The 14,244-nt window shown below is 36.4% G+C and overlaps 2 protein-coding genes and 2 non-coding genes across 4 annotated transcripts; all 4 read left to right on the top strand.

Moving 5' to 3' along the window:
* Positions 1-3,550: 3,550 nt before the first annotated feature.
* Positions 3,551-9,856, top strand: LOC111467930 (malignant T-cell-amplified sequence 1 homolog). The gene is made up of 8 exons (XM_023113033.1): positions 3,551-3,745; positions 4,791-4,872; positions 4,961-5,028; positions 5,141-5,238; positions 8,854-8,990; positions 9,090-9,157; positions 9,437-9,500; positions 9,590-9,856. Exons 1-8 carry the CDS (start codon positions 3,735-3,737, stop codon positions 9,605-9,607), a joined length of 546 nt encoding a protein of 181 aa, XP_022968801.1. The 5' UTR covers positions 3,551-3,734; the 3' UTR covers positions 9,608-9,856.
* Positions 9,857-11,464: 1,608 nt separating this feature from the next.
* Positions 11,465-13,852, top strand: LOC111467927 (60S ribosomal protein L18-2-like). The gene is made up of 5 exons (XM_023113028.1): positions 11,465-11,536; positions 11,644-11,733; positions 12,760-12,888; positions 12,991-13,173; positions 13,468-13,852. Exons 1-5 carry the CDS (start codon positions 11,534-11,536, stop codon positions 13,624-13,626), a joined length of 564 nt encoding a protein of 187 aa, XP_022968796.1. The 5' UTR covers positions 11,465-11,533; the 3' UTR covers positions 13,627-13,852.
* On the top strand, positions 12,073-12,168 carry LOC111468007. The gene has a single exon (XR_002714690.1). It is a non-coding gene; the product is annotated as a small nucleolar RNA snoR69Y (small nucleolar RNA).
* Positions 12,402-12,482, top strand: LOC111468008. The gene has a single exon (XR_002714691.1). It is a non-coding gene; the product is annotated as a small nucleolar RNA snoR53Y (small nucleolar RNA).
* Positions 13,853-14,244: the final 392 nt, after the last annotated feature.

The raw sequence follows: 14,244 nt of genomic DNA, 5'->3' as shown, positions 1-14,244 counted from the left end.
GGTTTTAAAACGCGTCTATTAAGGAGAGATTTCTGCACACTTATAAGGAATGTTTCGTTCCCCTCTCCAACCGATGTGGAATCTCACACATCGAACATCGAGTAAGCAAAATTTTGATAAAATCGTGACGTAACAAAGATCAAAATGATTATTTTAAAAAAAATTCAACCACTAAAATAAATACTATGGAAGTTACGAGAAACTCACTTAAATTAAATTATACACATAGAGCAAGACAAGAGATGGTGAGAGAAAGGGAGAGGTGATGGTACCATTTTGGATTCACTTGATTTATTTATTTATTTATTTTTCATAATTTATTGTTTGTTTATTTATTTATTTTTTTAAAAAAAGGACAATTGAAATCACCAACTTTATCTTTAATCTTTGTAGATAGAGAGAGATTGTTAAGTTTAGAGGGAGAAAAGGTGGTCATAATACAAATAAAACTAAATTAAATTAAAATACATAATTTTTTATTATTTTAGTATTTAATAAAATTTAATTCAATTTTGATGTTTTTAATGTAACATGTTTTATAAGTGTGTTAAATAGGTTAAGGGTTTGACGTTTTTGTAGAAGTGGAGTATTGTGGACACCCGAGACCTCAATGAAAACAAACCTTAATAGATGATTTTAAAAAATATGAACGTTATTCAGATAATTTGACGTGTAACTTTTTTAAAAATCAAACAAAGATACTGAGGGAAACAATGGATATTATAGCTAACAAGAACATCATAAATGTTTTATAGCGTTTTTCGTAAGTGATTAAGTAATTTTAATTAATTAATTGATTGATAGTTTAATAATAACAAACCTACTTTTAATTATTAACCATTGGTAGTATTTTGAACTGTATATGTAAAGTTTGGAATAACAATTCCAACGGCTTTTGAATGGTTCAAATTAGAGCTAAAACAAAAAAGTTATAGCTGAAACAAGATAAAATAGGAAATAACCGACTTGGGTCATGGGGTAGTCCGTTGTGGTCGCTTTTCCTCACTGTGCCTTGTGTTCTTACATGGCAAGGAGTGTCAGATGGAACGTGGGTCATGGGGGTAGTTCATGAGATTTCTAACGAGAGTTGAGTGGATGCTTTTATTGATCGATTATATTGAGCTTTATTATCTACTCGGCTAAAAGACTTGTTTTGTATATGATGGCATGTACCTAGCCCCTTGCACGTGTCATGTATGTTATATGAAATTATGATGTTATTGTGATGTGATTCTATACGATATGATGATGTGTTATGACATACTATGATGATGTGAGCTGATATGATGTAGTGATGATGCTATGTACCATGATGCTATAATGATAAGCTAAGATGATGATGCTTTATGACATGATGAGCTAAGATGTACGATGATGACATGACACAATACGATGATATTTCATATTACGATGATGTGCATGTATGAGATATTATGTTGCATTATGATGAATAGTTTTTAGATACACAATCCCTATGATGCTATAAACGATGAAGGTACGAAAGCTTATGCATACATGTTAGCTACAGTAACATATGAACGATATGTGGGGTTGTGTCAGATGAATGATTTAAGATGAAAAGTATTGGATCTCATGCCTACTGTATGTTCATCTACATCAGGTTACTTCCTTTTTTATGATGATGAGTACGGAAGCATGCACTATGATGATGACGACGACATGCCTTGCATGATATTCGAGGGTTGTTGTACCTCCTGACATCTGGTTACGAGCAACTAGCCCGACCATGTTTGGGCCAGGGAATGTGTGAACTGCTTGGTGGGCTCATGCCCGAACGTGTTGTTCGTGTGTAGGGAAGTACTACACATCCAATTGAGCTACTCTATTTTTGTCAATAATTTTGCGTCTACCTATATTTATTTTTTATGTACTATGATGTTATATTAAACTAAGTTGATGATGCATTATGACAGGATGATCTAAGATGTATGATGATATTTCATATTACAATGATGTGCATGCATGAGATGCAATGTTGTATTATGATGATGAGTTTTTTTTATTAACAACCCCGGTAATGTTATGTTATAAAGGTATGAAAGCTTATGCATACATGTTAGCTACAGTAACATATGAACGATGTGTGGGGTTTTGTCACATGAATGATTTAAGATGAAAAGTATAGGGACCTCATGCATATTGTATGTTCATCTACATCGGGTTACTTCCCTTTGTATAATGATGAGTACGGACGCGTGCACTATGATGATGATCACGACATGCCTTGCATGATATTCGAGGGTTTGTTGTACCTCTGGACATCTGGTTACAAGCAACTAGCCTGATCCTAATGGAGCTAGGGAGTGTGTGAACCGCTTGGTGCTTGTTGTTCGTGTGTAGGAAAGTACTACATGATAAGGCAACCCTAATCCTCAGCCCAACGATCCAAGCTTTTGTTTTAGCAAAAACCCTTGAATCAAAGTAATAAACACCTCCTTATACGAAATTTGGATCAACCAAGAGATAAGGCTAGAATTAGATTACCTCTTATGATCAAAGATCTAGAAGCAAGATTTGGAACCTTGTTCTAAATTGAGTCACTCCACAATCTAACTTGATCAAGGCTTGATTGAAATGTCTCATGGAAAATATGATGCTCGGTAGATTACCTCTTATGATCAAAGATCTAGAAGCAAGATTTGGAACCTTGTTCTAAATTGAGTCACTCCACAATCTAACTTGATCAAGGCTTGATTGAAATGTCTCATGGAAAATATGATGCTCGGATTTATTCGAGATGTTTGTGGACGGGATTTATTCCCAATCCCCTTTAATCTCCACAAAGAATAAGTCAAATTGACCATTTGACTTTTACATAATTTATGAAATTAAACATAATTTTTTTTACACGTGTAGGTTCGAATTCTATTGTTGAAATATTTAGATCCATTTGGAACACTGTGATTCTTATCACTACACATCCAATCGAGCTAATTCTATTTTTGTCAATAATTTTGCGTCTACCCTATATTTATTTTTTTATGTACTATGATGCTATGATAAACGAAGATGTATGATGATGAATGCTATGTTGTATTATGATGATGAGTTTTTTTATACACAACCGCTAGAATGTTATGAAGGTATGAAAGCTTATGCATACATGTTAGGTGGGTTCATGCTCGAACGTGTTGTTCGTGTGTAGGGATATGATGATGATGATGACATGTCTTACATGATATTCGAAGGTTTGTTGTACCTCCAGACATTTGGCTACAAGCAACTAGCTCGACCATATTGGGGCTAGGAAGTGTGTGAACTACTTGGTGGGCTCATGCCCGAATGTGTTGTTCATGTGTAGGGAAGTACTACACATCCAATTGAGCTACTCTATTTTTGTCAATAATTTTGCTTCTCCCCTATATTTATTTTTTATTTATTTAAATTACATTATTTATTAAAAAAAATCGAGGTTACTTATGTAAACATTATTTTGCGTGGCCCACAAAATGAACAAAAGCCCAATAAATTAAAAAATAAAAGCCCAATTTTCCGGCCCAAGAGTTCCGACCGGCTTAATACACACGCAGCCGCTCTCCGCCGGTAAATCTTCTCTCGACGTCTGCGTACTCTCTTCCCATTTCCACACCGATCCTCTGGTGGGCTCCGAGCAATTGTCTCCCATCGTTCTGGAGTCCTCTCCCAATTCAATCTAACAATCTGTATTTTCTGAAATTTTTATTAGGATTCTCCTCAAATAACTCTGCGGCATCATGTTCAAAAAGTGAGTTCTCTCTATATTGCTCGTTATTCGGCTATGATTTCATGTCTTTGCTTGATGATTGTGGAAAATGATATCTAGATTTTGTTTTTTGGGGGATTAAAATATGAGGAAATGGTTTGATTTCTTCACTTTTTGTTATGGTCTCTGGATTTTGCTCGATTAGTGTCTTCTTTCTCGTTCTACTCTGGCGGTTTGTTTGTAGGGTTGATTCTTCTCATAGGAAAAGAGGATTGTTTTGCTTCTGTTTTTCGATTGATTGTTTTGCCCTAGATTTCTACTATCGTCGTTGTAATGTGTCATAATGTGTGGAAATAATCATTTGAAACTTCGATATAAGACATAAACTTCATCTTAAAACACTGTCATGAGCTTATTTGTTCGAAAACATCTTTAAAACGACTCAACGAAATACTAAATGCAGTAAATAAACATTAGAACTAATGCAACTACCCTATGCATGTGTCATGGTTTCGAGTTGCGATGTCGTTGTCAGCCATAGAAGCCTTGCCTTTACTTGAAAAAAGATTGTTTCGCTTCTATTTTTTGTTTGATTATTTTGCCCTAGATTTTTACTTATCTAGAGTCGCTATGGTCATCATAACATAATCATTTGAAACTTCGACATAAAACATAAACTTCATCTTAAAACACTGTTATGGACTTACATGTTTGAAAACATCTTTAAAACGACATAACGAAATACTAAATGAAATAAATAGACATTAGAATTAAAAACATCTTATCCTAACCTAAGTCTAAGAAAATAAATGCAACTATCCTATGCATGTGTCATGGTCTCGAGTTGCGATGTTGTCACCATCCGTACAGGGATGCCTTCCCTTTACCTAAAAGAAAGATTGTTTTGCTTCTACTTTTCGTTTGATTCTTTTGGGCAGCTGTGGATGAATCATTGTTGCTGAATTTGAACGTGCGATTAATGAATTGAAATGATAGTTTTGGAGTTAGGATGTTTCCTCACCAGGTCTTCTAGTTTTGTTGTTTGTACAAATCTTTCAATTTTGTTCTTTTTGCTGTCTTATTGTAGGTTTTCTACTGAAGACGTGTCTGCCCAGAATCAAGTCAAGGCATCGGTGCAGCGGAGGATTCGGCAAAGCATAGCTGAAGAAGTAAGTATTGGTTTAACCGTTCGAATCTCGGAATCATATTCATTAGATAGCAACTGATATCTATCTGTTTTTTGTCTTTTGATTGCAGTATCCTGGACTGGAGCCAGTTTTGGATGATTTGCTTCCTAAAAAAGCTCCTCTGATTGTAACTAAGTGGTTCGAACTTCTGTTTGCTTCTATTTTTACAAAAAATGATGGATGTTCTTTGTTTTTCTTTGTTAATTTGATCATATGAGGCTTATGTTGGATTTTTTTTTTTGAATTATAGTCAAAACCATCTCAATCTGGTTGTTGTGAACAATGTGCCACTCTTTTTCAATATCCGTGATGGGCCCTACATGCCTACATTAAGGTTGCTTCATCAATGTAATGTTCTTCTGATAACCCTTTTAACTTCTGTTGCAAAATGTAGATCTTTTTTCTTAAACATGTAAGTCCATCGCATTGTTTTATGAAGATGTTTTAAATGAATATTTCCGCATAAGATGTTACGTCATGCATATAGTAGTGACTTTAGGTTAGTAGAAAACTAGGATCGTTACAATTTTCTTCTGACAACCCTTGTAACTTCTGTTGCAATACATATCGTAGGTGTTGAGGATTGTTGCAATACATATCGTAGGTGTTGAGGATTGTTGAGAGGGAGTCCACATTAACTAATTAAGAGGACAATCATTGGTTTGTAAGTAAGGAATACATCTCCATTGGTATGAGGCTTTTTGGGAAAACCAAAAGCAAAACTATGAGAGTTTATGCTCAAAGTGGACAATATTATACCATTTTGGAGATTTGTGGTTCTTAACATGGTATCAGAGCCATGTCCTTTACTTTGTCATGTCAATAGTTCTCAAATGTCGAACAAAGAAGTTGTGAGCCTCAAACGTGTAGTCAAAAAGTGACTCAAGTGTAGTATGAAGGGTGTACTTTTCGAGGGCTCCAAAGAAAGGAGTCGAGCCTCAATTAAGGGGAGGCTGTTCGAGGGCTCTATAGGCCTCAAGGGAGGCTCTATAGTGTACTTTGTTCGAGGGGAGGATTGTTGGGAGGGAGTCCAACACTGGCTAATTAAGAGGACGATCATGGGTTTGGGTTTATAAGCAAGGAATACATCTCCCTTGGTATGAGGCCTTTTGGGGAAACCAAAAGACAAACCATGAGAGCTTATGCTCAAAGTGGACAATATCATACCATTGTGGAGGTCCGTGGTTCTTATACTGTGGAAGAAGTGTGGAAGGAGACTAAAGGAGACTGAAGTGTGAGTTTACTGTAACTTTGGGAATGGTGAACGATGACCACTTTATTTGAACAAGTTCTATTCTATAGTCTAGCAGCTTATCCAACCCCTGCAGCACAGTTGCATAGTTTTGAATCCTTTCTGTACCGTTGTGCAAAATTCTGTGCATCCTTGTTTTACCAAAGCATTGAGTATTTTCTTAATTAGTTTGAATCGAATGAATGGATGATCTAATAAGTTTCAGATTCATATCAAAATCTGATGTTAATTTAGTGCATTGATTGATTGCCTTTATTTAAAAAAAAAATTACTGTTTTTGGGCATAGAACTCATTATGTTCTTATATGTGGTGAGATCATGTTGCTGGAGTTTTGCTGGAGTTTTTTTTGTCAGATTATTTATGTCCAGATTAGAAGTAGCTTACAATTATATAGGCACAAAATATGTGAGATCCCGCATTAGTTGGGGAGGAGAACGCATCATTTTTTATAAAGGTGTAGAAATCTCTCCCTAGCAAATGTGTTTTAAAAACCTTGAGGGGAAGCTTGAAAGGGAAAACCCAAAGAGGACAATATCTGCTAGCGGTGAGTTTGGACTGTTACAGAATACTTAGATCTCCGTTTGGAAAGGAAATGGGGAATGGGGAAATGGTTCAACTGGTTGTTTATAACTAATTTTTCCATTTCCTCCTTGTGGCTTCCCAATGAGCTCATCAAAATCTCTACCGTAGAATGCTGAGTAAAGCACTTTGTGGTATATTTGCGCTGAAAGGGATTGGAGATGCTTTGGAAACATACCAAGAGAGTAATCTTATTCCGCTTTTTTTTCTGTAACAACCGAAGCCCGCTACAAACAAATATTGTCATCTTTGGGCTTTTCTTTTTGGGTTTCCCCTCAAGGTTTTTAAAACGTGTTTGCTAGGGAGAGGTTTCCACACCCTTATAAGAAATGCTTTGTTCCCCTCTCCAACCGATGTGAGATCTCACAATTCACCTCTTTGAGGGTCCAGCGTCCTTGTTGGCACACCGCCTGGTGTCTGGCCCTGCTACCATTTATAACAGTTCAAGCTCACCGCTAGCAAATATTGCTCTCTTTAGGTTTTCCCTTTAAGGCTTCCCCTCAAGGTTTTTAAAACGCGTTTAGTAGGGAGAGGTTTTCCACACCCTTATAAGGAATGCTTTGCTCCCATTCCCTTCTCCAACCGATGTGAGATCTCACATTTTCAATCTAGAGCTCCTTAGATAAGTTGTGTAATTTTTCATTTGGAAGGTTGGAGATACTTTATTTCCCTTACGAACTTTTTATATTGTTCGTGCTTATCTGACCTTATTGATTATTTATTTCCAATAATTTTGTTTATTTTTTCCTGAATGGAAAATTGAAGTCTGATTTATGCCAATAAGAGTAGTCCCTTTTCCTCGTTTCTCTTCTCCCGTTGTCTGGTATGACCACGAGTGGATTACTTGGACAAGGAAAGTAGCTTAACATTGCAGAAAGCTTCTAAAATGGACGAATTCCAATCATATCTCCTATCACAACAAGCCAATCCGAGGAAAGAGGGTTTACAACCAACTTTCCATTTAAACATAGCCATTATACACCCTAAGGGCACCCCACGCAACGCCCTAGAGAGCATCCTTGCTCTAGTATTAGTGGCTTTCGCGGGATGCGTGTTTTACGAAGAAGGACATCTTTGCTTTTAACTCCTAATGGCCCCAAGCATACTCCCACTAAGAAAATAAGAGAGTGCTTTACCGAGTGGGAGGGCATGCAAGAATGCCAAAATCCAAGAAGCGCTAAGGAGCCCAAGGATGTTCAAAAACCAAAGGTAAAGAGTAATGATGGCCAGAAGGCGAATACAATGACATTAGCTGAAAGGACACCGTTCAGTTGTAGGGATCAACTCTACAAGAAACTACCAGATACCGAAACTATAAGCGAGGAAAGAAAAAGGGTTGTGTTATTGTTGTGATGAGAAACACTCGATTAGCTTCCGTTGAAAGAAAAAAAAGCTCCAACTTCGGGTAACAACAGACGAGATAGAAGATGAAATGGAAGACGTGCATGAGGAGACTTAGATGTTAGAAGTGAGTTTGGCGGTGGAGTTATTGCCAAACTGGGTGGTTGGTCTGTCCACACCATGAAACTAACAGGGTTTATCGAGGATCACGACGTTGTAATATTGATAGATTGTGGAGCAACACATAAGTTTATCTCCCAACGGTTAGTGGAAAGTTGCCTTCGACGTAATCTACTAGCTACGGTGTTGTTATGGGAACTTGGGAAGCGGTGAAAGGGAAGGGATCTGTCGAGGAGTTCTCGAGCCTTGTCACTGGAGTTGAGAATCATGGTGAATGTGGATTTGTTTTGTTATCCTCGTGTTCAAAAGCCTGAGATTGAATGCTTGATAGATGAATTGTTAGCTGGTGGAATTATTAGGCCCAATATTAGCCTGGTTTCGAGTCAAGTACAAGGATGATAGTTGAACTCGAGTTATAACCAGATAGGAATGGACAAGGAGTCCATTACTAAGACCGTTTTTCGAACTCATGAAGGCCATTACGAAGTTTTGGTCATGCCATTCGGCCTTACAAATGCCCTTATGAATCAACATTACGACCTCTCCTTCGACCATTTGTTCTCATCTTTTTTATGACATTCTTGTTTATAGTACTGATTTGTTCTCGTCATTATCATTATCCATTCCGCAGTTCCAGATTATGACTTGTACCATTCTATTGGGTTTGCAGATCCTAACATTATGAAAAAATTACAAGTAGACAGAGGTGCTATAAAGTTTGTCCTTGCTGGTGCTAACATAATGTGTCCTGGTCTTACGTCCCCTGGCGGTGCCTTGGACGATGAAGTCGAAGCCGATACGCCAGTGGTAAAATATCCGCTCTTATCTACCGACTCAAAATCTTTGCTGTTTATTCCGTTTGTGATTGTTAGTAGGTTTCTTATATAGAATCAAACATTTTTTCAGGCAATAATGGCAGAAGGGAAGCAACATGCTCTTGCTATTGGCTTCACAAAGATGTCAGCCAAGGAAATGTGAGTAAACTTGTCAAATAACTGTAACGGTTTAAGCCCACCGCTAGCAGATATTGTCCTCTTTGGGCTTTTCTTTTCAGGTTTTCTTTCAAGAGGTTTCCACGTCGGTTAGGGAGGAGAACGAAACATTCTTTATAAGGGTGTGGAAACCTCTCCCTAACCGACGCGTTTTAAAAACCTTAAGGGAAAGCCTAAAAAGGACAATATCTGGTAACGGTGGGCTTTTGGGTTGTTACAATCCGATAAAACTTAAGAAAACTCCTCGTTTGTAATTTACAGAAGGGCGATGAACAAAGGGATTGGCGTGGACAATATGCATTACCTTAACGACGGTCTTTGGAAGGTATATTATAGTTCCCTACCCTCCCATGTTTCTTCATGTTGCCTAGTGTCGATGTTGAATGTCGAAGCTATATCTTATTTTGGTTGTAGATGGAACGACTCGATTGAGGGTATCCTAAAGAAACAACGTCGGGGGACGGGTGGGGGCGACACGACTTAGAGAACGAACTTCGTTTAATTTCTTCATTCTCTGCACTTTTGAGTTATAAGTCTTAACAGCCTGTTTTGTCACCATATTTTTAGTATCAGAATTGTACTTAAAATCCCTTTGCATTATTATGTGAATCTGCTCTCCATGCACTTCTTCACATCATTTGGTTCCTGCTTAATTATTTAAGTCTTTGTATTATCAGTTAAGCTATGCTCAAATTATAATCTTTTTTTCAGATGTCCACGGATTGGAGACGGGAAAGGCTTCTCCGTCCCTATCCTTGCCACCGATTTTATTTCTTATCCACTTGAAGCTTTCCATTTATTATTTTTTTTTTTTTTGGAATGATACTACTTGTCACCATCGCACTTTGATAGTAGCAGACTGGTGATTGTGCGGCACTCATTTTTCAGCAACAAGTGAGTTAAGTCTTTTCATTCTTGCTTCACCTACGGTCAAGTGACGTATGCTCGAGCCTCTAGCCCTGGTTTAAGAATAAAGTTTTAGAAAAACGGGGTAGAGAGATTTTGGAAGCAAGATTTGAGAAATTGAAATTGGTGTTATATGAGAATGTAAGTAAAAGGCAATAACAACGACTTATTGCATATAAGTATTGGGTAGGGAGATGAGATAATCTTTACTCGTTTATTGAATAGTTATTTTAAAATTTTCATTTTTTGATATAATCTTTATTAATGAAAATTGTAAAAATAAATTAATATATTTCATAAACAAACATATATATATATATATATATATATATATATATAAATAATCGTTTGTAATGTAATTTTTAAAAAAATCAAATTTTAATATTAAAACATAATTCTTTAAAATTTTAAAATATATATTATAGTCTTAAAATTAATAGATTTATTTTTTTAATATAGCCAAAAGAAAAATAATATATGTATATATTATTTATATATATATATATATATATATATATATAATTAATTAATAGATTTATTTTTTTAATATAGCCGAAAGTCATAAATAAATAAATATAAATATATATAAATATATATTAAATGGAGTGGAGATGGGGAGTATAATCCCGTCCTCACCCATTTATCTATCGAAAAAAATGTCTCCCGCTTCCTCCCCATTAACCCCGTTTATCTAATGAAAAAGAACGTTCCCCATTTCTTTTCTATTCTCTGTCTAAACGGGAATTTCATTGAACAGATAATTCACCTACACCCATTTATCAAGAGTCGTTAACCACCAAGCACCCATTTATTCTTACTTGGATAAAAAAAAAATGTCATAAAAACGGTTGAGTATATCAAAATGTTCAATAAGTAACTCCACTATTAGGGTTGAAAAAAGCAACCACATGCAATATGAGTCATAACATACATTCGGACAGGCCTCGACTCCAATTCTTTTCTACACTCGTGATGTGTATCACCTTCATACACACAGTTATGCATACATCACTTTGCACGTACAAAACTCCACCAAGCTCATACTATTTTCACACTCCCTAGGTCTCATCGAGTACTCAATATGTTCATCTGTAAGAGGTATCAATTTCATATACACCGACTCTACTTTAGATACTTCAACATAGGTGGAAACTCTAATATATATAACAAAATTAAAAATTAAAAAAATTAAAAAAATTAAAAAAATTAAAAAAATTAATTATGAGCTATATGATTATTTATTTATTTATTTTCTTTTTATGGCTAATTTTAAAACAGGGCCGTCCCTCAGTTCGGACCCAAGTTCTGGAATCTTTTTACGCCGGCCCGGTCCAGCCCACCATAGACAAGGGGCGATCCAGCACTATAAAAGGAATTTAAAACCCTAGTTTTCACCTTCGTCTTCCTTCAGCACCGGCAGAAGAACGCAGCTCGCAGACTCAGAGAGCTACAATGGTAGCCTCTAAATCTCGTTACTTAATCGTTGCCTTCTCTGTTTGAATTTCCACCTTTAATGGCTGATTTGTATTTCTTCTTTGGATTTTACTTGTTGCTGTGATTAGGGGATCGATCTCGTCGCAGGAGGTAAGAGCAAGAAGACCAAGAGGACTGCGCCCAAATCTGATGATATCTATCTCAAGTTACTTGTAAAGGTACTTGCTAAGCTATATTACTCGTTCATATGCAGTTTTATTTGATCTATTGATGCTTACATATGCTTGATTGTTTAAGGGTTTCGCTTAATTGTGTCTTGTTGGATTGTCTTTGAGATGGTCTGTGAGGCTCCGATTGAAATGAAACTGAAATGTCAGTCGGTTGGCTTATTGGATTTCTGTAAACGGAGTTTTCCCTCATAATTTGATTCATCTTCTAAGTTTAATTTTGGTCTGTCTCCGTTGCGGTTGTCAAATCCGTTTTAAATTGCAAGCAGTTTATAAATCCCTAATTTTTGTTTTTTTTTTTCTATCGAACGAATTTGTTTCGATGACTGGTCTAACTGCTTTGATGATATTTGCGAATCCCTGCTCATGATGAGATCTTCTGTAGGTCGGGGAATAGTCTTTTACCCACAATATCTGAGCCTTGCGTCTAGTTTTAGTGTCATTTTTTCTATCGACAACATGTTTCCACAATTGAAGTAAATTATTGCCTTTTCCTTTTTAGGGTAAGGAAATACCCAAATGTAAGTGGATAATACATAAAATGCTATGTTACCTATATTACTTGTCCTTTTTGGGTACTGAATTTATCGACATACCTCGATTTGCATGAGCTATACTTCTCTCTGTTTTTGTTTGATTTTGTTGGAAAAGAATAAAATGTTCCCAGTGATGATTAACTTGACCATGCTAATGCTGATCACTTTGTGATTAATCTTTACTTTAATTGTTCTGAGGGAACTGGCTCCAATATTTCTATATTTTGAGCTCGTTTGCATATCTTGCTCTTAAGTGAGATGGATGGGCATCGTTTTTTTATGATGATTCTGTCGTGGGAGAGGGGAGGGTACTTAATTTACCTTCATCTATTTTATGCATGCTTTTGTTGTGTGTTATTTTACAAAATAAGTACTTGCATGAAGTGTAATACGTTTTTCTACTTGTGTGTTTTCTTGCAAATACACACATTTCACCTGGCCTGCATTCACTAAACAAATTATTTCTCCTATTTCTTATCAGCTTTACCGCTTTCTTGTTCGTCGGACTGGAAGCAAGTTCAATGCTGTGATTCTCAAGCGCCTGTTTATGAGCAGGGTTAACAAGCCTCCACTTTCACTCTCTAGGCTTATCCAGTTCACGAAAGGAAAGGTTGGTTAATCCTGTAGTTATCTAATTTTATTTCGTTTGTTTTGTAGGGTTTTGCATATTTGAGATATCTGAAACTCTGCACATTTCCTTGTGATGTAATAGGAAAGTAAGATTGCTGTCGTTGTTGGGACTATTACCGATGATATTCGTGTCTATGAAGTTCCAGCATTGAAAGTTGCTGCTCTGAGGTTTACTGAGACAGCAAGGGCAAGGATTGAGAAGGCTGGTGGGGAGTGCTTGACATTTGACCAGCTTGCTTTGAGGGCTCCACTGGGTCAGAACACGGTATGGCACTTTTCATTGATACTTCTGTTAACACTGTTGGGTATTCTTTCAGTTTTTGAATGTGCCGAATCGACTTTTTTTACATTCAAGTAATTTAGGCCATTTGCATTTTAAACTTGGTGCTACACTTTGGGATTAATATATTGTACTGTTTTCAGTTAGCAATGTTTATCCATATATCATCACTTGTGTCTGTAGGTAAAAGCTGAAGAGTTTCCAGCAATGATTTTAGTAGTTCTGTAGGGGTTTGAATCTTCTCTTGGCTACATTTTTATTCTTTTGGTCCATCTGCAGGTTCTTCTTAGAGGTTCTAAGAACTCCCGGGAGGCTGTGAAGCATTTTGGTCCCGCACCTGGTGTACCGCACAGCCATAGCAAACCGTATGTGAGGTCGAAGGGAAGGAAGTTTGAGAGGGCAAGAGGAAAGAGAAACAGCAGGGGATACAGGGTTTGATTTGATCTTACGTTGTTTTCAAGCTAATTCAATGCTTAGTGTGTGTTATTTTGAACTCAAAATGCAAATTTTGGTAGATTTTAGTTACCTATCAGGTGTTCCATCTCTGCTTACGATTCTGCTGTAATATTGTCGATTACGAATCGATCGAATGCTATTCAGCGAGACTTTATAGTCCTCCTTTTGTTTGATTTTGTGATGGCCATTTTGTGTCCGGTTCGTGTTAGATATCTATCTAGAATCCATTTGATTTGATGTTCATAAAAACTTGGATCATATTTCATGTCCTAGAAGTTGTGGATTGATTAGCGATTATTGCAAGCGTTCAACTCCTTGGATGTTGTTTGATATGAAGAACTTGGGTTCAAGAGGTTCAAGAGTTCTAGCAGGTAAAGTGCAAAACGAGAGAGTGAGGAAGGGTTGAAGGACGGAGAGGGTAAGTAGACTTGTGGACCCTTTACAAAATCTCTAATATGAACGAGACAAATTATCAAGTCAAGAATTTGCAATTTGACATTAAGAAAGTCAAGTCAAGTCTCCAAATAAATGCAACTACAATTATTGCTTTTTTTTTTTTTTTTTTTTTTTTTTTTTTTTTTTTTTTTTTTTTTTTTTTTT

The sequence above is a fragment of the Cucurbita maxima genome, unplaced genomic scaffold (assembly GCF_002738345.1).
Source record: "Cucurbita maxima cultivar Rimu unplaced genomic scaffold, Cmax_1.0 Cma_Scf00035, whole genome shotgun sequence".
Classification (NCBI taxonomy): Eukaryota; Viridiplantae; Streptophyta; class Magnoliopsida; order Cucurbitales; family Cucurbitaceae; genus Cucurbita; species Cucurbita maxima.
This window is presented reverse-complemented; position numbering and strand designations above follow the sequence as displayed.